This window comes from Mesocricetus auratus, unplaced genomic scaffold (genome assembly GCF_017639785.1).
Source record: "Mesocricetus auratus isolate SY011 unplaced genomic scaffold, BCM_Maur_2.0 Super-Scaffold_100018, whole genome shotgun sequence".
Lineage (NCBI taxonomy): Eukaryota > Metazoa > Chordata > Mammalia > Rodentia > Cricetidae > Mesocricetus > Mesocricetus auratus.
This window is the reverse complement of record NW_024429199.1, coordinates 626,428-653,263: the sequence shown is the minus strand read 5'-3', so window position 1 is coordinate 653,263 and position 26,836 is coordinate 626,428. Positions and strand designations below refer to the sequence as shown.

Genomic DNA, 26,836 nt, shown 5'->3' with positions numbered 1-26,836 from the left:
CTTTTCATCATCCTGTTTTGAATGACACTGAGCACGTATAGATTCTCTTATGAAAGCACCCCTAGGATGCTGGGCTCCTTTCTCCAGGCTGCTAATTTTGCATAGCAATTACTACTGACTTCTCAAAGTCTGCTACCCAAACACAGCTCCAGAACGTTCCACTGTCCCTCAAAGGTCTGCGCCATTAGATTTCAAACCAGAAGGGGAGGAACTTGCATAATGACTGAATTCCCAATTGGTGTGGTCTGGAAGACAGGGTAATCCCTGGCCTCACGTTAATTCCAACCCTCTCAGCGGCGACTGGGTAGCTAGGAGCCAGCATGTGCGTCCTTTTAAAATCTATTCTACCTATTCACTGACCGCGCCGGCAGGGCCACATGGTCCGCTCTCGAGCCAGTCAGCTGTGGGCAGCAGATGGGGTCATTTGCATTTTTCTTTTTATACATTTTTTCCACCGGCGAATTAAAGGATTAAAAAACATTTTACGTAATTATTTATCTACACTACGCACACGGTTTAAGCGTTGACTGGAGCTTCTCTCTCGCTGCCCACCCCCATACCCCAAAGTTGGGAAAATGCGAGGGGTCCGTCTCATGTTTATCAACTTGGGACTCTAGAGCCGGGGAGGTTAGTGTAGAAGTCGGTTTTCACCGAGTTGGCGAGTTTTCCTGTTTTCCGCGTCTGGGGCTGAGTTTGTGCCGTGAGGGTCCGGGAGCGCGTGCTTCGCTCCGCAGCCTCAAAGCCGCACAACTTGGGCTCTCGGAGCTCGGGCGGCCACCCCGCCGGGGGAGTGGCCAGGGCCAGCGAGCCCCAGAGTCCGGGTCGCTCTCCAGCGTCCCCCCACGATTCCATGCGGATCGGGGTGGGTGGCAGCGCGCCCCGAAGCCTTTGTGCCCGGTGCGGCGCGGGAAGGTCCGCGCGAGAGTGCAGCCCCGCCGCCGAGCGCCCCGAATGCGGGAGGAGCAGACACGCCGCGCTGCTCCGTCCTCCACCCCGCCCCGGTGGTTGGTGGGGGGGGAGAAAAAGTAGAGAAAGAGGCATCGGGGCCACGCTCGGGCCGCGAAAGCACGTAGCAGAGAATGCCGAGGGGTGCTCTCCCGTGGGTGCGGGCCGCCGTGCTCGGCCGGCAGCCGGCGCGGGCCCACGTGGAGCCGCACGGCGCAGGCCGAGCGCGCCCGCCCCGCAGCGCGCCCCTGCTCCCCGCCGCGGCTGCTCACGCCCGAGCGCCGCTGCCGGTCCCGCGTGTGCCCCGCTGAGGGGGAGGGGCGGCGCGGTGGGGGCGGAGGGCTTGAGGTTCCACTGCAGCGGGGGCTCCTGTGTCCTTGTGCGGAAATGACACACGGAGTCCCGTCACGTCACGCGAGAGCGCAGCGCACGGACACACACAAAGAGAGGGGAAAATACACGGCGCCCGCCCGCCCGCCGCCCCCAGCCAGTCGGCGGGGCCGCCCCGGCCAGGCCCTGCGCGCTCGGCCCCCACTGCGGCCCGCGCGCCCGCCCCCCGCACGTGGCGCCCGAACTCGGCGCGGACCCGCTCCGCAAAGTAACTCTCGTCCCAGGTGAGTGCGGGCCGGCGCGGGCCGCCCGCGGAGCGGCTGGCTGTCTCCGTGCGGCTGGGGAGGGGGGGGAGCGGGCGCCCACGGGCTCGCCGCGCCCATTGTGCCGCGCGCCCCTTTGTGCCCGCTCGGAACGCCGCGACTCCATGGCGTTCCGGGAGCACGCGCGCCGCGGCCGGGGAGGGAGGGAAGGAGGGAGGAGGGGGGAACGCGCGGTGGAACGGTCCGCGCCGCCGCCGCCAGGCCGGCCCCACTCGCGCCGCGCGCCGGCTCTCCACCCCCGCCGGGCCCGCGATGGAGCGGCCAGGGCCGCCGGGAAGCTGCGCGACGCCGGGGCGCTCGCCCTCGGCCGGCCTGTGGCGGGGATCGTGCGGCGTGTCAGAGGGAGCAGGGGGCGGGGAGCGGGAGGCCGGAGAGCCGCCGCTCGGAGGGACGCTGCCCCGGGAGGCTGCGGAGGGAGCGAGGCCGCCTGCTGCCGGGCGCGGGGTGGGGCGAGCCCCGCCGCTAGGGGGCGCGGCGCCCTCCCGGGCTGTTCCACGGCGCTCCGGGGTTCCCGCTGCCCGGCTGCTGGAGGCGGGCCCAGCGGCGCCCTGGGTGTGCACCCCGGCTGGCGCGAGGCCTTCCTGGCGGGCGACAGAGCCGGCCCGGGGCGCTCGTCCTCCTCGTGACTTGTCCCCGCCACGGTCACACACAGATTTGCCACGCAGGCTTGGCTCTGCCTGTGGCGGGGACTGTGCTGGGCCGAGTTGTGAGGGCCTGGTGCCCCGGGACCGGAGCCTCTGAGTTCTGTGGGTTTTGGGTCTTTTTTTGTTTATTTTTGTTTAAAGTTTTCACTGTAGTAGAAGTTTGATCACTCAGGTGGCACACTTGGAGGCGGAGGCCAGCCAAAGATGCTCTGTATTAGGGTTAAGTATTTGGGAATCAGAAACGTTTTAACTTTTAGAAGTAGCTTTTGAATGTTTTTCCACAATTAACACGTCACGGGTTAGAGGGTAGGGTGCCAGAAAGCTAAAGGCTTCAGGAAACGGAGGCGAGAGGATTTGTGGCAAGCTTGGTATGCCCAAGACAGTAAGACAAGGCTCTTGGTTGTTTTCCGCTTCCATACCTGCGGTTTCTCTCTTTTTGTGACCATCCACCCCTATAGCTTTTAAAAAGTTATTTATTTTCCGTGTATGTGTTTCGACTGCTTGTCTGTATATGGATGTGCACCCCATGCATGCCTCGTATTCCTGGAGAACGGGAGGGCCTTATCCCCTGGAACTGGAGTTACAAATAAATGATTGTGAGCCACCACGTGGGTGCTGGGAACCCAACCCATGTCCTCTGCCAGAGCAACCCCTGAACCATTCATCTCTCCAGCCCCCAGTTTTAGTGTATTGTCACGCATAGTACCTCAGCTTCCCCGAATAACTGGGATTTGGGAGGAATTTTTCCTTTCTGAGACAGTCTCCGCCTGTGCTGCCTCAAACTTGTTTTGTAGGCCTGGGTGACCTTGAACTCCTATTTTCCTTCGCTCAAATTGGGATTACAAATATACACCACTTCAACCGGTTTTTGTACTGCTTGGTGGAAACCAGGGCTTCAGCTGTGCTAGGCAAACACCACAACAATTGTTACATCCACAGCCCCAAAATTAGTATTTTAAAAATGTAAAAAAATCTAACCACTTTTCGGTGGTGGTGCACTTTTAACTCCGGCATTCAGGAGGCAGAGACAGATGGATGGATCGCTTGAGTTTTGAGGCCAGCCTGGTCTGCAAATCGAGTTCCAGGGCTGTTACACAGAAAACCCTGTGTGTGTGTGTGTGTGTGTGTGTGTGTGGCTTCAAACTGGTTTTGTTTTCTTGTTTTTCGAGACAGGATTTCTCTGTGTAGCTTTGGAGCCCATCCTGGCACTCGATCAGTAGACCAGGCTGGCCTCAAACTCAGATATTCCGGCCTGCCTCTGCCTCCCGAGTGCTGGGATTAAAGGCGTACCCCACAAACACCCGGCTCAAACTGTTTTATATTCCCATTTATATCAGACCAGCTCTGGACTGGTAACTTAGTAGGTGATCATTAAATGTCAGTTCCTTCTAGTTGGGTAACCAATGTTTTCTGAGCATTGAAATCAACCAATGGTTCCAGAGCTTTAAAAATCTGTTACAGGCGGGTTAAATGGCTCCACCAGTTAAGGTTCTTGTCAACAAACCTAGTGGTTTAATCCCCAGAATCCAGGGTGAGAGAACTGACTGGTACTTCTGTTACAGGCATTGCACACACACATGTGCCTGTTGGCTTCCTTAAGGACCTCACCCATTATGGACTTTATTTATTTATTTATTTATTTACTTACTTATTTATTTTTCGAGACAGGGTTTCTCTTGTTTTGGAGGCTGTCATGGAACTCTCTCTGTAGACCAGGCTGGCCTGGAGCACACAGATCCGCCTGCATCTGGCTCTGGAGTGCTGGGATTAAAGGCGTGCCCCACCAACACCCGACTCCATTATGGACTTTACCAGAGATGTTTTCCTGTTTATTTTTAAAGACAGGTCTCACTATATAGATGGGCCTGGAGCTTTGATATTTAACCAGGCTGGCCTTGAACTAATGGAGATCCACCTGCCTAGGCTGCCCAAATGCTAGGATTAAAGGCGTGTTCCACCTCACCTGCCTTTTGTTGTTGTTTGGTCTTTTGGAAACAGGGTCCCGCAGCTCTTACTGTTCTTAAATTGCTCTGTAGACCAGACTGGTGAACTCGGGTCCACCTGCCTTTGCCAGGAGTGCTGGTTTAGTGGTGTGCACCACCGCTGCCCAGCTTTCGTTGTTTTCTGAGACAGACTGGGGTGCCCTTCCTGCTTTTTGTTTTAGTTTTTTTAAGGCAAGGACTCTGTAGCCCTGGCTGTCCTGGAGCTTACTCTGTAGACCAGGCTGGCCTGGAACTCGGGTTCACCTGTCTGTGGTTGGTGTTGGAAACGCTGCCCCCCCATGCTGTGATTAAAGGTGTGGACCACCCTGCCCTGTGGGCCTCTGCCTTCCTAGTGCTGGGGTTGCAGGCTCACGGAGCACTGCCGGGGGTGTTCTTTTCTCTCCACACACCTAGGAAGCTGGAAGACCCGTTAGGACCCTGAACAGAGTAGCCATTTCCCAACAGTGTGTTAGAGATTGATTGAAACATTATCGTATGTGGGAGGGAACTGAAGGGAAGGGGCTGGCAGAGTTATTTAGGAAGAGAAAAGTTGGACTCATCCCTGACAGGAATTTGACTGGGTGAAAATTTAAGGTTTGTAGGAGTGTCCTGTCTACTGATTTTTAGAATTGCCTAGGAAATCCCTGAAATGGTAGAAAGGGAACACTATGCTTACGTGAATTGTATTGGCACCAATATCTCAAATAGTCAGGTTACAGAAGGCGGAAACATGAAGGTTGGTAGCCAACCAACAATAAATCATTGGTACAGGGAATAATGATTTACTTAATTTTTTTGGTGTCTCTTAATTTTGATGATTGAGATTGTAGATGCCACGATAATCAAACTATACCTATTACTGATCATCATAATTAATTTTAGAATTAATTTTTGGATTAGTCAAACTTTTCTGTTGTGTTTAGTTAGAGGGATGTATTCATGCCATCCTGTCTAGCCCTTGGCTGGCCTGGACTTCTTGTATAAACTAACTGCCCAGAACATGTGGCATTCCTCTTGTCACTGCTTCCTGAGTTCTAGGATTATGGAGGTGTACCACCACACCTGGATGAGGTTGTTATGTTTTCTTGTGTGTGTGTGTGTGTGTGTGTGTGTGTGTTTTGAGACAGGGTTTCAGGTAGTACAAACTGATCATCCGAGCTGGCCTTGAACTCACTATACAGCCAAATATGACCTTGAATTCTTGATCTGCCCAGGCTGGGTTTAGGGGTGAGCCACCTCCATGTCTAACACATTTAACATATATTGCTCTGGGTGTGGGTGTGGGTGGGTGGTCAGAGGACTGGTTACTGGATCGACTCCACAACGTGAGTTCTGCACATGTCATCAGGCATGGTGGCAAGCAATTTTACTTGCTCAGCCATCTTGCCTATTCTAGATGATTACCCCTCCCCCAATGTATAGTGACAGAAATGTGAGTATTTCTGATTTTGTGAGTATCACCTTGCTATCAGCCCTTTTCCTTCCCAGAGCTGACGAATGCCTTCCTCCCTTTCTTGAAACTCCAGTATAACATCTCTGAACGTCATCTCTGCCCAAAGATTGTGAGTTCTGGAAGGAGGCATACACAAGTCAGTCCAGGAGCTCTGCATTTTAGCATTCTGTCTCTGGTATGTTAAACAGGGCACTGTTTTTCCTGGAGTGGCGCTTCGTGCATGGCACGTTAGTTAGAAATCTGTCTGAAAAGCAGGCTTCTACAAACTTGTTTTAGAACTAAAGTTGGCTCAGCAGCCATTTTTCACTTGTTTTTATTTGGGGGAATAGGGTGGGGACAGGTTCTTGTAGCATGTTCCCAGGACAGAATCCTCCCTACTCCTCCTCCCAAACACTGGGATTACAGGTGGACAGTCCGGTGCTCCAGAGTGCAGACCCTCTTTTTCAGCATCTTTCTTTGTAGACCAGGCTGTACTAGAACCCATGGTGCTCCTGCCTCTGCTAACTCAGTGCTGGATTATAGTCATGTAACACCAGTCTGGCCACACTCTTATTTTTTTTTATCATTTTTTATTTTAATTTTAAATAGCTTGTTTTACATGTCAATCCCAGTTCCCTCTCCCTCCCACACACTCTTAATTTTTTTGTTTTTTGCCAATCGCCCTCTCTACTTTGCCCATCTTTTTGTTTGTCGGGAATCACCAAGAGATGTAGAAAGCTCTTGTGGGCAAGGGCTGTTTGTTGATTTGAGCATGGAGCTAGGAAAGTGCTGGACCAAAGCTTGCCTGGAGCAGCTAGGCTGTGCCCAGAACACTAATTAGCTCATGTGCTCCCAAGACAGGACACTTGGAAAAGTGGCCAACACAAAGAGGATCCCGCTTCTGTCCCTTAGGAAAGTGAGGCCCTTTGTTCAGCCCTCAAGTGGATGCTGGAGCCTGCTCTCCTTCCCTTCTTGAGCCAGGTTCTGATCTGAGGCTAAAGAGAACTAAGTACAACCTGTCAGAGACAAAGATAAGACATTAAGGCAGAATCAGAAAACTCAGAGACCATCCAGTTACACAGTGACCCTCGAGCATGTGGGCCAGTAAGCCAGCGTGTGTGGCTGTGCTCCCTTGTCTGCTGGGAGATGAGGTTGTGTGCTGACTGCATAAGGAAGGCAGTGACAATTACAGCTTTAGAAAAACGCAGGGCAAATGCTCTGATTTTCTGAGGACTGGTGTTCCTCAAACTGCATTTGCAGATGTGTCTAAAAATAGAAACAAATTGCAAACATGTCCTGCAGATCCCATGGGTAGGACACCGCTGCCAAGAGTGGCGGTTCTGAGGGAGCTGAGGCTCTCAGCCGACCTGTGAACCCAGAGACAAACCCCATGAGGGCAGATGGCATGGGAACAGTCTTCCAGTCCCAGGGAAGACATTTGATTTCATTTCACTCCAGCTTGTTTCTTTCATTTGAAAGAAAATTAATAAACTTTGTAAAACTCCTAAGGCGTTTGTTTTAGCTTTCCAGTTCTTTTAAGAAAAAAAGAAACAACCAAAAAACAACAACAAAAAATTATCACTAAAGGATGTAAAGTATGGGACATGCTTTCTAAATCAGTGCTACAGAATTGGAAGAGGAGATTCATGAGTTTCAGGCCAGCTTGGCTACCGTGTGTGTGTGTGTGAGTGTGTGTGTGTGTGTGTGTGTGTGTGTGTGCGTGCGTGCGTGCGTGCGTGCGTGCGTGCGTGTGTGTGTGTGTGTGTGTGTGTGTGTGCATTCTAGTGACTGGTGCCTGAGGGCCATGATGCATATGTGGAGGTCAGGACTACTTTCAAGGAGTTGTTCCTCCCTTTTCATCCTGAGGGTTCTGTGGATTGAACTCAATTTGAATGCTAAACATCTTTACCCACTGAACCATCTCACTGACCTTAAACTTTAAGACATCATATTGAGTGCTGTATTCCTGGCTGGCCTCTAACTGACCGTAGACTGGATTATCCTCATACTCAACAAAGCTCGGCTATGCGTTCCCACCACATCCCCACCATGCTCTTCATACTTGTTATACTTTGCAGAATTCTAAGGTGAGGTGGGTGTGCTCAGTGGTTAGGTGTGACAATGACTCTCATAGAGGACCCAGGTTTGGTTCTTAGCACCCACATGACATTGCACAGCTTTCTGTAACTTCATTTCCTCGGAATTTGAGACCTCTTCTGGCCTCTTAACTGCTGAGCCATTTCGTCAGCCCAAATTCTGTTTTCTTTTTTGAGTCAGGGTCTTGACTGTGTAGCTCTGGCTGATTTCCCCTATCTCTGCCTCCCAACTGCTGGCACTAAAGGAATGTACCAGTACCTGGTCAGATAGCATGTTCTTAAGGGCAGGTTCGTTGGCCCCCTCCTGTGGTCGAGAGGGCTCCTCTGGCTGGTTGAGAAGTTGAAGCCTCTGAGCCTATGGGATTAGGGACTATGACCACTTGGCTTCAGTTCAGTGTTCTAGGAAGGCTGGAGTGAGTCTGTCAACGTGAGAGTCCACCTAACCCTTCTTAATTCCTAGTCTCTGTCACAGTCTCCCAAGTGGGGTTCAGAGAGTGACCCTTCTCCATTTACACAGTAGAGATTGGTGTGAGGATTGTGTGTAAAACTCTTGGGATGCGAGGCCCGCTACACGAAGGCTGCTCTAGCTGTCCTATAAAATGCTCTGACTTGGAGCAGAGAGCTGTCGTGAAGCCAGGTCTCACAGGGTGGCAGCTGGGAGGGGTTGTAGGAAGCTTTTAGTTTTCATTAAGCCTTTCAGATCCTTGAGTTGTTTTAGTAGCATCTTTAAAATGAATGGAGCGTGTTCTCACTGCTTTGCCTTTTGTTTGTGAGGGACTATCAGGCTGCATTCGAGAGTAGCTAGGTTCCAGTTACTTCCTGTTCTCAGGGTAATCCATCTGGTAGTGAGTGCATAGCTTGACATCTGGAAACAGACCTTGAGGTGAGGAGGATTTGTGTCTGGTTGGCCTGAGGTAAGGATGGCTTGGGTCAGCCCTTGACCTGCGCTGTAGCCTGCTGGCAGCCCTCATGGCCGTTTCTGATTTAATGGGAGAGTCCAGAGTCAGCTGACTGGGATTGAACTTTCTACGTTTCACAAGCCCCCAAGTTCTTCCCACTCCTGGGCCTGCTGCTTGTGCTGTCTGAGGGACAGACAGGTTCTCATTATCCTTTTCTGGCAGGCTCTCTTCAGAGAACTCAAGTATGGGTACTGTGCCGTCCCAGCCACCGCTGACAGCACTGGAAAGCTGTTCTTGTGGAACCTGGGGCAGTTAGGACAGAGATGTGGTCCTGCGAGGGTGGAGGAATTGCCACATGAGGTGTCCTTGCTTGTGTCATCTTCCATCCTGTTTCTTGAGAACTGTTTCCTAGTCAGATTTTCCTACATAGCTCCCTCCTTACTCACTGTCCACCTGGCCAGCCTCTTTCAGCTCCTTTTCTGCTTAGTCCCCACCTCACCTTCCTCCAGGTGCCTGGCTCCCAGGGACACCAAAGAAAAGACCACACTGACATTCCCATCACTCTCACAAAGACACCCAACAATAGGACGTTTTCACCTCAGCGAATTGCTGGCTTCATCCAGGCATGTCCAGCCTTCTGATATTGTGACATGATATTAACACTTATGAAGTTCATGATGGAGATAGGCACAATGAAGTTACTAAAAGAAAAACATTCGAATGTCTTCAGAGTGATCTGTGGGCCACAGGTTGATGTCTCTGCTAGACTATTAATTTCCTTATCTAGCTCCCAGCCCTACAAATGGCTAACTGAGCTCTGGCCTATTCTACACCCGGCACTCTCCAGAAATTTAGCTCATTTTGAAAATTGTAGTGATAGGGGTGGTGCTCACCTTTAATCGCAGCACCAGAGAGGCAGAGGGAGGCAGACCTCTGTGCATTTGAGGCCTGCCTGGTCAGCATAGTGAGTTCCAGGACAGCCAGGGCTATGTAATGAGACCCTATCTCAGAAACAAAGCAAAAAGAACCCCAAACAATTTTCTGTATCAGAGTTTCATACTTAATGTAGAATATTTGAAAAGTAGAGGGAAAATCTGAAAAATCATCCATAATCTTGCTAATTGGAGGTAATTAGCATTTAGGCATATTTCCCTCCAACTGCTTTATGGCCTTTTAAAATTACATAGTTGGGATATCCCCAGTGAACTTGAAGGATGTTCCTATTAATTGGGTAGCCTTATAATGAACAATTGATTTTTAATTCTACACATACTTTAATGCCCATCTCTTCCTCCTAGTTTAAGGTTGGAAATCTTCTGTTTAGGACTGTGTAGACCTTGACTTCCTAGCTTTGTATGGTAAAAAAAACAGTGAGCAGAGACTGCTCAGGCTGGGGCACATTTGGTTTGTTTTCCTACGTGTTCTCTGCTTTCTGTGTAGTTTGTCTGTGGTTAGCAGGCTAGTGGGGCTCTCCATATCAGCATCTTCATGGCCAGAGCTCTTTGGGCTGTCAGCAAAGAGAGGATGGTGTGTGTGTGTGTGTGTGTGTGTGTCTGTGTCTGTGTCTGTGTGTGTGTGTGTCTGCCATCTCACCACTTCTCTGCTTGCGACCTTTGCTTTGTTGACCTGTTCAGGGCTCAGAAGTTTCAAGTGTTTGAGGCCTTGTGGGCAATGGAAACGCCTAGTCCAAGGTCTATAGAACATGATCGTGATAGGAAAGATTGATACATCTTGATGGACATTGACAAAGTTATTTCCTAGGTGGATTCCCCCCCCCCCGTCCCACCCAATCCCTCACCCCGGTAGTAGCTTTGGTTAATACTTTCTTTATTCTGAAAGAAAAAAAAATCTCACGGGTCTGTGGCTTGCTGATTCGTAGGCAGAGGTGGTGCCCGACGTTAATCCTGGCTCTCTGGAGGCAGAGGCAGGCTGACCTCTGTGAGTTCAAGGCCAGCCTGGTCTACAGAGTTTCAGGACAGCCAAGGCTACAAAAGAAATCCTGGCTCAGTGCTTAAAAGTATTTTCATATCAAGCCTGACCATTGACCATCTGACTTCCATTTCTGGATCCACATGGTGGAAGGAGAAACTAGTTCCCACAAGTTGACCTCAGACCTCCTCTCCTCACATACACATAAATAAAAGTAATGAAACATTTGCAGCTGGGTGTGGTGGCCATACCTGTAATCTCTGTCTCAGTCTCATCATTTGGGAAGTCCAGTTACAGCCAGTCTCAAACAAAATATTTGGTCATGGCAGTGAAGAGGCCACGGCAGAAGGATTATCCCCAAATCAAGGCCAGGCAGGCTCAGCTACATAGCAAATTTCAGGCCAGCCTAGGCTACAGAGTAAGACCCTGTTTCAGAAAAAATGGGTAGGGCTTGCATGTGTCGACCCAAGCCCAAAGCATAGGGTGACTACTGCTCTGGTGAAACACCATGACCCAAAGCAAGCTGGGTAGAAAGGCTTTATTTGGCTTGCACTTCTACATTGTAGTCTATTGCAGGAGATCAGGGCAGGAACCTGGAGGCAGGAGCTGATGCAGAGGCCGTGGAGGGTGCTGCTCACTGGCTTGCTCCTCATGGCTTGCTCAGCCGCTTTCTTATAGAAGCAGGACCACTAGTCCAGGGATGGCACCACCCATCTTGGACTGGACCCTCCCCTGCCCTACAGGGGACCTATGCAGGATTTTTCTCAGTTGAGGCTCCCTCCTTTCAGGTTTCTAGCTTGTGTCAAGTTGATGTAAAACTAACTAGCTCAGGGAGACGGGAGGATTTTGAATGCTCAAGTCATATCTCTACCCCAGCAAATCAGAAGTAGTGGGATTAAAAAATAAAGCTGGAAAAATACTCGAATTTTTGTTGTTATTTTAAGATAACCATAATGTTAAAGCCATTACAAGGTTAAATAGTTTTCACAATGTAGCTATATGTGTCTGCTTACAAGTAACTCATAGGAGCCGAGGATGGTCTAAAAGTCACTATGTAGATGACCTGTCTTATTGTGCTGGGGTTACAAACATGTACATAGCTTCAGGTGTGTGTGCGTGTTTGTGTGTGGGGGCTCTCATACCCTATGCTGTTCTTGAATTGGCTGTATAGGTGAGGATGGTCTCGAACTTCTGGTCTTCCTGCATCTTATATCCTACATGCTTGGATTTCAGGCATGATTCACCATGTCTTGTTCACAATACCACGTTTATATGGTGCTGAACTTCCAACTCAGGACTTATTGCTGCTAGGCAAGCCCTGTCCTGATGGATTAACCCCCCCCCACACACACACACTGTTTTTAGTCAGGCTGCCCTTGAACTCAAGATCCTGCCTGGGATAACAGGTATGTGCCACCGTGTTCAACTTGACATTTTAACCAGAGACAAGGATCTCTTGTGTTAGTTTTCCCCATTGGGAGAAAGTTGACTTGGATGTGTACATTTATGCATGCCTGCTTGTTCTAAAATGTAAGGTCTGCTGAGACATGAGGTTTTGGAAAGGGGTGTGCTGTAGTGAGAGGCTCTGGAGGCAGGCAGCAGGAGACTGGTGGGAGCTTCTGGTTCCTCCATAACCTTCAGTTTTGCAATTGGAAGGAATGTGTGTGGCATGCTAGGCATCTGGGTCTTCTGTGTCCACCCACAGAGAGCATGTGACCCTCACTAAGCAGATGACTGGGAAGTGGAGGTAGCAGTGTGATACACATCTCCTTGTTACTAGCCTGGGGATGTAGGGAGTGACCTGCCCAACCTCTTCTTGGAAGCTTCCTGCACTGTGGGGGTGGGGAGGTGTCCTTTTCCAAGCCCTTATCCGCCTGGCTTTCCAGGTAGCATTCTTACAGCAAAAGGAGACTTGGGTTCCTCAGTTGCTGCTGGACCAAGACCTGGGATTGTGTTCCTTAAAAGCACTTCCTCTAGACAATTGGTGACTGCTTCCTGCGCTGCCTGGGTGGGAGGTACAAACTCACTTAGCTTCAAGCCTGGTTCTGCCTCTCACTCACTGTGGCATGCTGAGCAAGCTCTCCGCCTCAGGATGCTATGTTGGTAGATTGGGGATTAAAGTAGCCTCGGGCCAAGGCAGTTCTGGAATGTAGAGCAACCAGGACCTCACCCTGCTGCCCTCTCAGAAACCAGAGGTGGCTTTGGGCTTCCAGGCCTTGCAAGTGGGAGACAGAGACTGCTCAGCTTTTCATTGAGTTCCTCTTGCTCTAGCCTAGCTTCTGCCGTTAGTCCACATAGGAACGGAGATGCCTTCAGGAGCAGAAGTGCTCTGGGTGTCTTGAATGCCCAGGAAGCTGGACAGAGCTTTCATTCATCTCTTGCTAAAGCCTTCTTGGGTCCTTCCAGTTTCTCCTGCCTATAGGTCCTCATGTGCTGCTCCCCCATTGTCCAGGAGCCTCATAATTAGGTGCTAAAGTTTCTGGTATGGTTTCATAAGGTTCAGAACATCTGGCTAACCAAGACTCCTTCCAACACATTGTAGCTGGGTCTACCGATCCTTTGCCTTGCTGCTGCCTCTCAGCTCCATTGGACCCCCTGTGTGACTAGCGCATATATATATATGCATGCATGCACAATGGTGAATGAACACAACCTCTCACCTTCCCTGCATTTGTCCGTCCTTCACACTTCTTTACTTAGCCAGAGTCATTGCGGGGCATTTACATCAGCACTTTTTAATCCCTCAAGCCATCTGTCTCCTTCCATTCCTCCTTTTCCTCCCAAGAATATACTATGTAACTGGGCATGGTAGTGCATGCTTGTGATTCCAGCACCTGGGGATAGACAGGAGGATGGAGTTCAAGGCCAGGATAGTCTACCTAAAGTTCAAGACCAGCTTGGGTTGTACAGTGAGATCCTGATTTGAAGAAGGCACTTGCTTCTGACAGCAGCATGTCACTGCTTCCCCGTATCTTTTTTGCTTTCCTTTGCCCTCATTGGAGGGAATGGGTTATGTGACTGTGTGGCAGTGTTTCCAAGGGCAGCGGGCAGGCTTGGGCGCTCTGAGGACCTGAAGTGTGTTTTCTGATCAAGCCCCTGGCTGGGCTGGGAATTGTATCTGAGCTTCATTTTGCTATTGCCAACTTTCCTAACTGCTGAGGGTCTCCCAGCTTAGATGTCTGTTTACTTGTTGAGATAGATAGAAGTCGGTACTGAAAGTCATCTCTAGTAAAAAATCATGTATGGACCCTTAAAACCGATGTTTGTTTTCTCTATCGCTTTATATTGTTCTTCAAGTATGAGACAGCTTTGTGAATGGGGTTACTTTTAACCTCAGATAAATCTTATTTTAGTCCTGCAGTAGTAATTCAGGGTTGGAAGGTGGTGTCTGACCCAGCGTGGCTTTGACACTGGTTAGGACAGTGCTTTGTGCAAGTGTTGCTATCATTGGCCAGTTGGTTTGACTGGGAGTCAGAGTCACTATGTATTCTTGGCTATCCTGGGACTTGGTGTATAGACCAGGCTGGCCTGGCTGGAGTTCACAGAGGTCTTGCCTGTCTCTGCCTTCAGAGAGCTGGGCGGATAGGCCTGCACAGCCATGCCCAGCCTGCTAACCAGTTTTGAAGTAATTATTATTTATTCCCTCTAAAAGAGGACAGTATACTGGACACATGCCAGACCGTGGCTACTCTATGTAGTGACATCTCTATTGTAGAAATGTCTCAAGATACCTCCTGCTCCCACTTTCTCTATCCGTAACCAAAGCAAAAAAAAAAAAAATGTTTGTGATGACCTGAATCAGCTATAGGAATCACAAGTCCCCAGTACCAATATTAAAGGATATGGTAGATACTCTCTCCCTCTCTCCTATACGGTGTTCTGCCTGCATGTATGTCTGCAGGCCAGAAGAGGGCACCAGGCCTCATTTCAGATGGTTGTGAGCCACCATGTGGTTGCTGGGAATTGAACTCAGGACTTGTGGAAGACCAGCTAGTGTTCTTAACCACTGAGTCATCTCTCCAGTCCCGCGGTAGATAATGCTTTAAAATGTCACTTGTGTTTGTAGAATTTGGGTACATCAGAGGCCCACTGGTGGCTTCAGTGATGGTGTGAGTCCCATCATACTGCTGCAGTTGGAGGCTGCAGTATGGAGCACCAGCCCCTCCTCCTGCCTCTCCATGCTACTTCGGAAGGAAGGGCTAGACAAGTGCTATGCAGTGAAAATATAGTGGGACCTCATGTGTAGTTTTAAATGGTCTAACAGCCTTTAAGAATTGGGAGCAATGGCTAGTGATTAAGGACTCTGGTTGCTCTTACAGGGGACTTACCCACCATCCACCTGGTGGCTCACAACTGTCTGTAACTCCAGTCCCAGGGGTCTGATGCCCTCTTCTGGCCTCAGGGTATCACTTGTGTGTGTGACGAACAGATACATGTAAGCAGAACCCCCGTACACAGAACATAATTAAGAAAAACACACCGAAGTAAACCAAGCAGTGGTGGTACTCGCCTTTAACCCCAGCACTCAGAGGGCAAAGCCAGGTGGATGGATCTCTGTGAGTTCAAGGCCAGCCTGGTTTACAGAGTGAGTTCCAGGACAGCCAGGGCTACACAGAGAAACCCTATCTCAAAAAACAAAATACAAAAAAGTGAAATTGATAAATTATTTTCTGTAGCTTAGCAAGTCTAAAATATGATTTCAACATGTGGTAAATACTTTCATTGTTGTTTTCTTTTTTTTTTGAGAAAGGGTTTCACTGTGTAGCCCAGGCCAGCCTCAGCTCATAGATCCACCTGCCTTTGTTTCTCAAGTGCTGGGATTAAAGGCATGCACTTCCATAGCCCAGACATGATAAACTCACTCTCTATCTATCTATCTATCTATCTATCTATCTATCTATCTATCTATCTATCTATCTATGGTTTTTCGAGACAGGGTTTCTCTGGCTTTGGAGGCTGTCCTGGAACTAACTCTTGTAGACCAGGCTGGTCTCGAACTCACAGAGATCTGCCTGCCTCTGTCTCCCGAGTGCTGGGATTAAAGGCATGTGGCACCAACGCCCGGCTCAATTTATTTATTTGTTTTTTATTCATGTGTAAGTGTGTGCATATGCACAGGTGTTTGAAGGTACCCTCAGGCCAGAAGAGCGTGTCATTGATCCCTTGGAGTTTTATGAGATAGTCACCCAGCATGGGTGCAGGGAACTGAACTTGGGTGCTCTGCAAGAGTAGCAAGAGCTCTTAACTACTGAGCCATCTCTTCAGCCCCAGTAAATACAATTGTTAATGAGATGTTGCACACTGTTTTCTTTAGGCTGTCTGAATCCACATCACTAGCTGTCTTGGCTACATGTGCTAGCCCCTCGCTGGTTATTGAGACTCACAGCTTCCCTCTGTCAGCTTTGTATTTCCTGGGAGGTTTGTAAACAGGAGTAAAGAAGGAACCGTGCGTGTTGGAGAGGGAGACTTATTTGCTCAGGAAACGGGCTCTCAGACTGTCCACATGTCTGCTAGTGGGTCGAGCAGCTGGGCGAAAGGCCTGGCTGCCCCTGCAGACAAGCAGAGAGCTTGCTTGAGCTGCAGATGGTGGCACGCACCTCTAATCCCAGCCCCCAGCCCTGGAGGCAGAGGACTCAGATCTCTGAGTTCTAGGCTAGCCTGGTCTACATAGGGAGTTCAGGCCTGCTGGCTACATAGTGAGACCCACTTGTTTACAATCTATGGCAAAGCCTTTAATCATTGGTCCCAAAGCTGGGCTGGGGGGGGGGGGTGAGAGAGTCTCTGTTGATGAGAAACATTAAGAAATTAATCAATAAATGAAGACCTTGTGTTTATCTTTTCATTTAGTGGAATAGAAGATGAACTCAACTGAATTCAGTGAAGATGTAGAAGAAGGTAAAATTTTTAATTGAATATTTTGAGTAAGTTATACATTCATGTAGTCCCAAATTTTTAAAAGGTATTTAATGATAAACCTTCCTACCCGTTATTGGCAACCTCTTTATCTATACACCTATTTTGAATTGCTTTTTAAAATCATAGAAAGATAATATCTAAGGGTGGGGATGTAGTTCAGTGTTAGAATCCTTGACTCTGGGTCAGTTAGATCTATCTAGCTCTACCACACACGTAAGATTTTTTCCCCATTTACTCCTCCCCACTACACACTTTTAAACCCAATATGAATTGAGCCGTGAACTTCTTGTACGTCACTGGCATGTGTAGGGAAAGGACCTTGTTGCTGGGAAGTGCTAGACATTGCCCTTAAGTAACAGTGCGGTGTAGGGGTGTCCCTTAGAGCCCTGCAGCTCTCCCAGCAGCCTCGGTCTTCCCATTGATCCCCGGTTCTTCTCTGCCGTAGTTGTGAGAAACAGCGCCGTGAAGGTAGAGGAGGACCATGCTGCCCTGGACTGCTCCCGGAATTCCAGGGGCCTTGAGAAGCACCCCTTGGACAGCGTCCTCTCTGCTCTCCAGGAGTCCAGCAAGAGGAAGCAGCTGGGCAGCGACGGCCAGCCAGACTCTGTCCCCAGCGTGAAGAGGAGACGGTTGATACCTGAGGTGAGGACCCGACTCCCCCTGGCCAAGAGGAATCTCTCTGCTCATGGGCATCTGGCCAGCTGTTGAATTCTTGTGCATGAGAAAGGTTTCATTTAAGTTGTCTGACCTCAGCTTCTAGAAGGTACCTTCACTGAAACCCTTCCCACTGTGCTTATGGGGAGAGTGGTGTCTTTATAATACAACTGCTTTATGTTCTTGTTTTGCTCTGCCTTTAGGGATGTGGGGCAATTCCCTCCCTCCCTCCAGGGTCTCTATAGAGCAGGTTGACCTCAAACTTACAGAGATCCACTGCCTCTGCTCTAGGAATGCTGTGACTCAAGGCTTTTTTCTTTGTCTTTCTGACTCCCTCCCCTCCCCTTCCTTTCCTTTTCCTTTTTTGTAATGGAAACTGAGCTCAGCCTTGGGCTGGGCAATCATTCATCACTGAGCTACTTTCCAGCCCTTTTGTACTTTTTATTTGAGACCGTCTTATCAAGTGGCCTACTCTGGCTTTAACTTACCTTGTAGACCAACAGGCCTTAAACTAGCCATTCTCCTGCCTCAGCCTCCGGAGGAGCCGGCTTTACAGGGTCCTGTGTTTCTGTTTTCTTCCTCCTCCTTGACAGAGTCTCACTGCTTTAGCTGGCCTAGATAGTCCCTATATAGTCCAGGCTGGTCAGACTTGCAGAGCTGGCCTGCCTCTGCCTGCTGTGCTGGCATTTACATCCCATGCCCAGCTGCTGTGTTACTGTTTGCTTATGTTACCTTGACTAAAGGCTAATGGAGATAGAGAATGGTGGGAAGTAAACTGCACCACATAAAGCAGCAGGGACTGGAGAATGAGGCGTGAGGTGGGTGTTTAGGGTGGAGGCTTCTGTGGTCCTGCAAATTACCTTTAGTTCCTAGAAAAGCATTTCGCCAGACTCCTAAACCTAGCTCCAGATTTTCTGCCTTCAGCCCCCACCTCCTTGTCATTCTTGGTCTTTGGGAGAGCCAGGTATGCATTCTTACCTGCATAAGCATTTTCAGTGCCCAGAGCACCAGGGGTTCATCAGCTCTCTCCTTTTAAACCCAACCCAACCCAACATCCCCCCCTCCCTGCCGCCCACCCCCCTCCACATCTCCAGGGCCTGACGCTGCCTGGGTTAGCCCTGAACACTGTAGCAGCCGATGATCTTGAATTACTGATCCCCTGATTCTGCCTCTGGAGTGCTGGGTTTACAGATGTGCGCCTCCATGCCTTGTTTATGTGGTGCTGAGACTGGAACCCAGGGTTTTGTGCATGCTAGGCAAGCAGTGTACCAACCAAGCTGTGTTCCCAGTTATCTTCATCCCTATTCTATGGCTATGAAGAGACACCATGACCAACCCATGGTATTTTGAGGCAGGGTTTCTTTCTCTGTGTCACCCTGGCTGTCCTGAAACTCTCTTTAGACTAAGCTGGCTTTGAAATCAGAGATCTGCCTGCCTCTGCCTCCCAAGTACTGGAATTAAAGGCGTGTGTGGCCAACTCTTATCACAGGAAAGCATTTAATTGTGGGCTCGCTTACAGGTTCAGAGGGTTATTAGTCCATTATCATCATAATGGGGAACATGCTTCCATGCAGGCAGACGGGATCCTTAGGCAGGGAGAATAAGCATTTGGGCCTGGCATGGGCTTTTTAAACCTCAAAGCCCACCCCAGTGACACACTTCCTCTAACAAGGCCACACCTCCTAATCTTCAAATAATGCCATTCCCTGGTGGCTATTTTATGAGCCTATGGGGTCCATTTTAATTCAAACTATCGAACTAGCCTTAGTAACTTTTTATAGTATTCTTTATATAGATGTTTCTTACTAGACTTATACCTAAACCTTGCTTTCTTTTTTACATTCATTCATTTCTTTGTCCAAGCATGTGGAGGTCAGGACAACTTGTGGGAGTTGTTTCTTTTCTTCCCTGTTCTGGGAATGGTCTTGAGGGCAGGCACCTTTAGATTGTGTTATATTTTATGTGTGTCAGTGTTTTGCCACTGTGTACCATGTGGCTGCCTTCTGCTCTCAGAGGCCAGAAGAGGACATTGGATCTCCTGGATCTAGAATTACAGATGGTTGTGAGCCATAAACCAACCTTGGTCCTCTGAAAGAGGAGCCAGTGAATTGTTCTCAACCATTGAGCCTCCTCTTCAGTACACGAAAAAGCACTGTAACTTTAATTTTCTTTCCTTATTTTATTAGCTTTAGCACAATATTGAACAGAAATGATGAGAGGAAACTTGGTGTTTTGCTCCAAGTGATATTCGTGAGGTTTCTAGTTTCTCAGGTTAGAGTAGGCTTATGGAAGATATTCTTTTTAAATTTTCTAGTCTAATCTTGTGCAGGGTGTGTGTGTGGGGGGGGTCAGAGGCTAATTAATAGTATTTGGTTTTGTGGGTTTTTTCTTTGTTTGTGTTTTTTTTGGTTGTTGTTGGTTTCTTTTTTGAGACAGGGTCTTTTTGAATAGCTCTGGCTTTCCTGGAACTCACTATGTAGAACAGGCTGGCCTCAACTCACAGGCTTCTGTCTCTGGAGTTCTTGGTTAAAGGCTTGTGCTGGTAATTGGTTTTCTCCTACCAACATAAGGGTCCAAGGAATTGAACTCAGGTCCTCAGTGCCTTCACCTGCTGAGCCATCTCACTCCCAACCCCATTCCCCCATTTGCTGAGAAATTTAATTATGAGTGATGTTGGATTTTGTCATCTATTTATACAATTACATAGCTGTTTCTCCTTTACATTGTTTGTTGTGATAGATTACATTAGTTGGCTTTTCAAATGTTGAACTAGCCAAGATCTGGCCTGGATCATTACACACACACACACACACACACACACACACACACACACACACACACTTCCCCCTCATTTGTTTTTGTTTTTTTGAGACAGGGTTTATCTATGTAGCCCTGGCTGTCTTCAAACTCAAAAATCTGCCTACCTCTGCCTCCCAAGGTGTGTGTCACCACACCTGGCAGTTATTTTTTTATTCATTGTTAAATTAAATCTGACAATATTATAGTAACCATCCCTGTGTCTGTATTAATGGGAAATACTGTTGTTTCCTTGTTGTGTCACCTGGTTTTAATATGAAAGCATCCTGGCCCAATAAAGGAATCGAGAGAATGTCTGTGTTCTGAAAGATACTGGAGAGAAATGCTATAGGGATGGGAATGTGACTGGGAAGGTGCTTGTTTAGGATGCAGGAATTCTGAGTACAGCGGTCATGTCTGTAATCCTGCATTCTGGAGGATGGGCAGGAAGATCAGAACTTCTAGGGTAGAGTGGGCCTCAGCTGTGTATTACACAGTGCCGTTGAGTCAACCTGGAAAACATGTGGTTGAGGGGGGGAGAGTTTTATAATTTATTCTGAGACATGGTCCTATGTAACCCAGACTGTCCCGCCACGGCTCCCCAAGGGACAGGATTATAGGTCTGACCAGTGAGCCTGGTTTACACAGTGCCGAACCTGGGGCTCACGACCTTGTGCACATAGGCAAGCACTTCACCTGAGCTACATTTGCATTCTTAGATCTTAAGTTTATTGGTTTTGAGACAGACTTGCTATGCTGTATACCTTAGGCTGCCCTGGAATTTACTGATGGTAGTCTTCCTGCATCAGTCTCCACCACAATGTACCGTGCCGTCCCTTCCGTAAATGTTTATGGAATGTACCTTCGAGATCATTTGGGCCAATTGGCTTCAGTTGTAACAGACTCAAAATGAATTGTTGATTCATTTTCTAATATGTTCAGCTATGCTCACATTGTCTGTTTCTTTTTTTTTTTTTCGAGACAGGGTTTCTCTGTGGCTTTGGGGGCTGTCCTGGAACTCGCTTGGTAGTCCAGGCTGGTCTCCAACTCACAGAGATCCGCCTGCCTCTGCCTCCCGAGTGCTGGGATTAAAGGCATGTGGCACCAACGCCCGGCTTCTTTTTTTTTTTTTTAAGTCTTCTGATAGTCTATTGTTTTGTTGTTGTTGAAAGACTTATTTATTTATTATGTATACAGTGTTCTGCCTGTATGACAGAAGAGGGCACCAGATCTCATTGCAGATTTTTGTGAGCCACCATGTGGTTGCTGGGAATTGAACTCAGGACCTCTGGAAGAGCAACCAGTGATCTTAACCACTGAGCCATCTCCCCAGCCCCATTGTCTGTTTCTTATATGACCTTTAACAGATTGTGTCTTAAGGAATTGGCCCATTTAATCTGAGTTAGCAAATGGTCTCCCCCCAGATTTTCAGAGTGGTGGTCATTCCCTTTATTATCCTTTCAGTGGCTTTGAGATCGTTAGTAATGGCTCCCTGGTTTTTCTTTGATTTTCTTTTTCTTTCTTTTTTTTTTTTTTTTTGTCTGTTGTAATTCAGGCTGGCCTCTAGCTCACTATGCACCAAGGATGACATTGAACTCCTGAGTCCCTGTTGTTACTTCCCAAGTCCTGGGTCATAGGTCTGTGTCTGTGCCAGCATGCCGGCCTTAGATCTGTCTTTTGTGACATATGAAACTCTGTATCTTGAAAGTATAATCTTGAAATCGATAAGTTAATGGGATTTTTGTCATTTAGTTCCGATTATTTGTAATTTTCCATTGTGATTTCTTATTTGACTCATGTGTTATTTATTTTTAATATTTATTTTCAGTATTGAGAATTTAACATAGCTCCCCATGTATATTAAGTAAGGAGTCTATCACTAATATGCACCCCCAGCCCAAGTCTGGTTATTGGGTCACATGATGGTTAGTCCTTGTCCTGTTGTCCTACACACACAGAGAGAGATTCCTCTGTGTAGCCCTGGCTGTCCTGGAACTCACTCTGTAAAACAGGCTGGCCTTGAACTCACAGAGATCCGCCTGTCTCTGCCTCCCGAGTTAGTTAATTATCAACTTGATCTAAAATCCCCTGAGCAGGGGTCTCAGTCTGGGAGCTCCTGGAGTGAATTGGCCTGTGGGTGTGTCTGTGGGATTTATTTTGATAGTGTTGAGTGGAAAGAACTGCCTGTTGTGAGCGGCACCATTCTTCAGGCAGTGATGCTGAACCGTATGAGTGGAGAAAAAGGAGCTGAGCTAAGACAACAGGTATGTGTTCCTCGTCTCTGTTCCTAGGATGGCCAGCCTCCTCAAGTTCTTGACTTGTATGTTATGCTCAGCCATAACCTCAAACTGTGAGCTACGAACAAACATTTGCTAATGGTTACTTTGGCAATCTCTGCCTTTGTTACATTTGGATAGTATGTTACCAGTGTTGTGACAGTTTACTCGGGGCTCCTGATTAGTGAACTTCTGGGCAATCCTGCCTCCTGCCTTGCTATAGGAATGCTGGGATTGCAGATGCAGGACCACAACCAGGTTTGTATGTGGGCTTGAACTCTGTCAGGCTTTCACACATTGAGCATGCCCTGTCCCTGTGGCTGTTTCCTATTTTATTTTATTTTATTTTTGTTCTTGGTTGTATGTGTGTGTGTTGTTTTGTGGTTGTTGTCTGGTTTGTTTTCTGGAACAGGTGTTAATTCCACCAGTCTAGAACAAGACCGCTACCACAATTTAAAGACAGATTTGAGGCAAGCTTTAATTAAATATTGACCAGGTCCATACCCAGGTTCCCTGGAAATGGCCCATGGCAAGGGTTTAAGAAGGAAAACCCACAATTCATTGCATTTCCCATCAGGTCCAGTCGGGCAAGCATACCTCCTGCCATATTTCCTATCTTCATACCTCCTGCCCACATGTGATCAAGCGCATCGATGCAGATGGGTCAAGCAAAATTGTTTAGGGAGTGAAAACATGTGGCTTGTTTTCTCCATAAACAACAGCCTCCAGCATTTCAGGGGCTTGCAGATCAGAGACATTTTTGTTTTATAAATCTCTAATGCATAATAATGAAACTTCAGATGTAACTTTGGCTCTCCCCATAAGGTCTTACAGTCTGGCCCACAATGGCCTTGAACTTGCTCTGTATAGAGCAGCTTACTTGACCTTCAGAGAGTTGGGATAATAGACATTTTTGTCAGTAGGCCTGGCTCTTTTTAGGTTTGTTTTAAGACAGGGTCTCTGTATACTCATTATGTAGACCAGGCTAGACTCAAACTCAGAGATCCCCCTGCCTCTGATAGGGCTAAGGCAGGCACCACCATGCCCAGCTTTCTTTTTTAGGATATAATTGAGCATTTGTATGATCCCATTTTTCTCTCCTTTATCATACTAGTCCTTTTTTAAAACCTCCCTCCATATCCTAGCATGCAGTATACACTTAAAACTTAAATATTATTATTCAACTTCAGTAGCATAAATGCAAGTTCATATACAGAGCAAACACACATGCATGTATTGTGAGCTGTTGTTAGGTAGATAACGATAAGTTTTGCTTTATTTTTACATGTGTTTGTGTGTGAGTGTGCTTGGCAGGCTACATTATTTCAGAGGTTGGAGGACAACTTGCAGGAATTGACTACCAATGTTGTCGTTGTTGTAGGGGAAAAACTGCTTTGTTCTCAGTTACTTAGCAGACCTGTACTGCCCCTCTGCCATAGTGTGTGGTCCTGTTGTGTGTGGTTCCTTTCTTTCCTACCCCCTCCCTGCCCTACTGGAATCTCCCTTCCCTCAGGTCTCAAAGGCTCTGATAAAACCTGTACCGAGGAATGCACAGAGCTTCAGAACACTCCAAAGTAGTTTAATTCCTCTGCCATGATCGTGAAGGAATTTTTCTCTGACATTTACTGAAGACCTAGAGTTTTTAAAGATAACCCCACAAAAATGCAGGCGCCCTCTGAAACCTGTTGGAGTTGGCTCTGAGACTTCCCCTTTCTCATCATCATAGGCTCTGGTTTCCCTTCCAGGGAGACCCCATTTCCCCTGGAGATCTCTGCTCTTGGCTGTCCTGGGTGGCTGTGACTCTCTGTGCTCACTCCATTTTCAGGGGTGGCTGTTGGTCCATGCCCTCTGCTGTCTGGATCCTTGGAAAGTTGTTTGGCTTTTAGTTTGTTAAAATGGGTCAGACTTCCAAACTATTGCATAGAGAATCAGGATCCCAAAAGCACTCTGTTCCTTTTTTTTTTTTTTTTCCTGTTCTTTTTTTTTTTTTTTTTTCATCTTAAATTTAGATAAGAAACAAGGTTGCTTCACAAGTCAGTTCCAGGTCCCTCTCCCTTTCCCTCCCCTCCTCCCGTGCCCTCCCCCCAACCTACCCCCCCCCATTATCCCCTCATTTCCCCAGGGAGGGTGAGGCCCTCCATGGGGGTATCCATAGTTTGCCATTTCATATAGGGGAGGGCCTAGACCCTTCCCCAAGAGTTCAGGGTGAGAGTGCACCTCACATTGTTGGATGGGAGTCCAAAGTCTGTGTGTATACTAGGGATGGGTACTGATCTGCTGCCCAAGGCTCAATAGATTACCTAGGCCTCCTCACTGACACTCACATTCAGGGGTCTTGATCAGTCCCATGCTGGATTCCCAGGCTGATGCCTGGGATTCAAGAGTTAACCTTTGTCAGGTCAGCTGTTTCTGGGGGGGCTAAACCAGCCCAGCCTTAATCCCTTTGGTCATCAGTCCTCCCTCTCTGTTACTGGCTTTCTTGAGTTCAGCTCAGTACTTAATCGAGGGAGTCATTTCTAAGGAACACTTAGAAATGCCCCACCCTGAACGCCTTTAATCCTGGCACTCGGGAGGCAGAGGCAGGCGGAACTCTGTGAGTTCAAGGCCAGCCTGGTCTACAAGAGCTAGTTCCAGGACAGCCTCCAAAGGAAAAAAAAAAAAAAAAAAGAAAGAAAGAAATGCCCCACCCTTTAGCCTAAGGTTCGCCTTGCTTCATACCATGTGACCCGAGGAAGGGCTTCATGTGTGGCTGGTGGTTCCCAGTATAATGACAGTGACTCCCTGACTGCCACTGTTGTGTGTTCAGTCAGGTAAAACCCACAACTCGGCCAGTGGAACAGCTTGTTAAACGCAGTTGACCAGCATCTCACAAGATGTCCCTTGCTGCTCCAGAGCATGTCAGACAGGTGATGCTAAGAGCACGGGCAGCAGTATCAGAATCTAAAGCTTGCCATTGGCTCTCTTTTTAACTCTTTTTTCCCGAGACAGTTTCTCTGTATTGTTTTGGAGGCTGTCCTGGAACTTGCTCTGTAGACCAGGCTGGCCTCGAACTCACAGAGATCCGCTTTACTTTTTGTCTGTGTACACTGTTGGTGTTAGGATCTGAACCCAAGGCCTCAGACACACTACTGTTACTTTTTCTTATTTTTTGGTGCTGGGATTCAAAACCAGGACCTCGTGGTTCTAAGCAAGAGTTTGACTACTGAGATGTCCGTGGCCATTGTGTTATGTAGCCCAGGCTATGTGCACACTCCTTATGTAGCTTAGGTGACTGTGGCCTTCTGGTCACTTTCCAGTGCTGGAATTCGAGGTGTGTGGTGCCACACTTGGTTTATGTGGTGATGCACTACTGACTGAGCTGTACCGCCTGCCATCTTCTACGTCTTCTAGATAATCATTCACTGTCCTTTTTCCTAGTGATAGGCGTTTTTACAGTGCTGTGAATAATGCTAGAAGGCCCGTCTTTATACATAGACCTAATCACTTTATGAGTTTATATATAGACTAGAAACCTAGAGGGTGTTTGGAGAGTATTTAGAAATGTAAGTGATCCATAGTGCTGGGATGAAAGGTGTGTGCCACCATGCCCCGCTTTTAGTCAAGGATGACCTTGAACTGTTCTCCTATCTCTCCACATCCCAAGTGCGGGACTCCAGATGTGCAGTCACTGAGCCCCCCTTCCCCGATCTCTTGAGGCAGTTTCTCACCCTGTAGCCCAGGCTGGACCAGCCCTGGAATTCCTGGACCAGCCCCCTAAATATAGCTCTATGGCTGGCTAGTATTTGCTTCCTTGGAAGTTTGTGTAAGTTTATGTGTCAGTAAATGTGCATTCTCAGAACCCTAGAGAATTGAGGACAACTGTAGAAGTTTTTGAGATTAGACTGTGTCCAGTACGTGCCTCTTTTCTGGAGTTGCTGAGCCTTCTGGGTGTGATGGTGGAGCCAGGCAGGGAGTGTGGGGTCTCTCAGCACTTCACCGCCTCAGCACACCAGCAGTAGTCAGCCTGTGACAGAGCTACGGCATGACTAAAGTCCTCACAGCTCTGTGTCCAGTCGTCAGTGTAACGAGAATTACCAAGCCCAGTCTGTTGTCCAAGGCTTATAATTCCAGCACTCAGAAAGCAGAGGACAGCATTTGAGGGTGGGTAGTCTGACTGGGTAGTGAGTTCAAGGCCAGCTTAAGCTGCAAAGCAAGAAAGATCTTGTTTGGGGTGTGTGTGTGTGTGCTCATTTTGTAAAGAAGCTGGTAGCCAAGCTTGCAGACCAGAGTTTGATATTGGGAGCTCACATGTGTATATGTGGAGGGGGGTGGAAATCTGGCTTCCACATGTATGCTGTGGCTAGTGTATGGGCAGCATACACAAAATGAACATAATATTGTTTTAAAGGAAAGCTGGAGTATAGCTCATTGGTAGAGTGCTTCTAGTATGTGTATAGTTCTGGACCCAATAATAATACAAAGAAAATAATAAAATAGGAGAGGTTACAATGTTTTGGAAGGAACAAATTAAAACTTTTGCAGGTGCCAGGATTGTTTATATAGAACTCCAAAGACAAGCATAAAAACCACTACTGGGAGAGATGGTTCAGTGAGTAAGAGCAATTCCCAACACCC

At 48.1% G+C, this 26,836-nt stretch overlaps 1 protein-coding gene across 1 annotated transcript in view; it reads left to right on the top strand.

Annotated features, from left to right (window-relative positions):
- Nucleotides 1-1,470: 1,470 nt before the first annotated feature.
- Nucleotides 1,471-26,836, top strand: part of Bend3 (BEN domain containing 3) — a 35,977-nt gene continuing 10,611 nt past the window's right edge. The window contains exons 1-3 of the mRNA XM_013115738.3: nucleotides 1,471-1,559; nucleotides 16,428-16,475; nucleotides 16,942-17,138. Coding sequence (XP_012971192.2) covers nucleotides 16,439-16,475; nucleotides 16,942-17,138 — 234 coding nt within the window. The 5' untranslated portion in view covers nucleotides 1,471-1,559; nucleotides 16,428-16,438. The remainder of the gene's footprint in view (nucleotides 1,560-16,427; nucleotides 16,476-16,941; nucleotides 17,139-26,836) is intronic.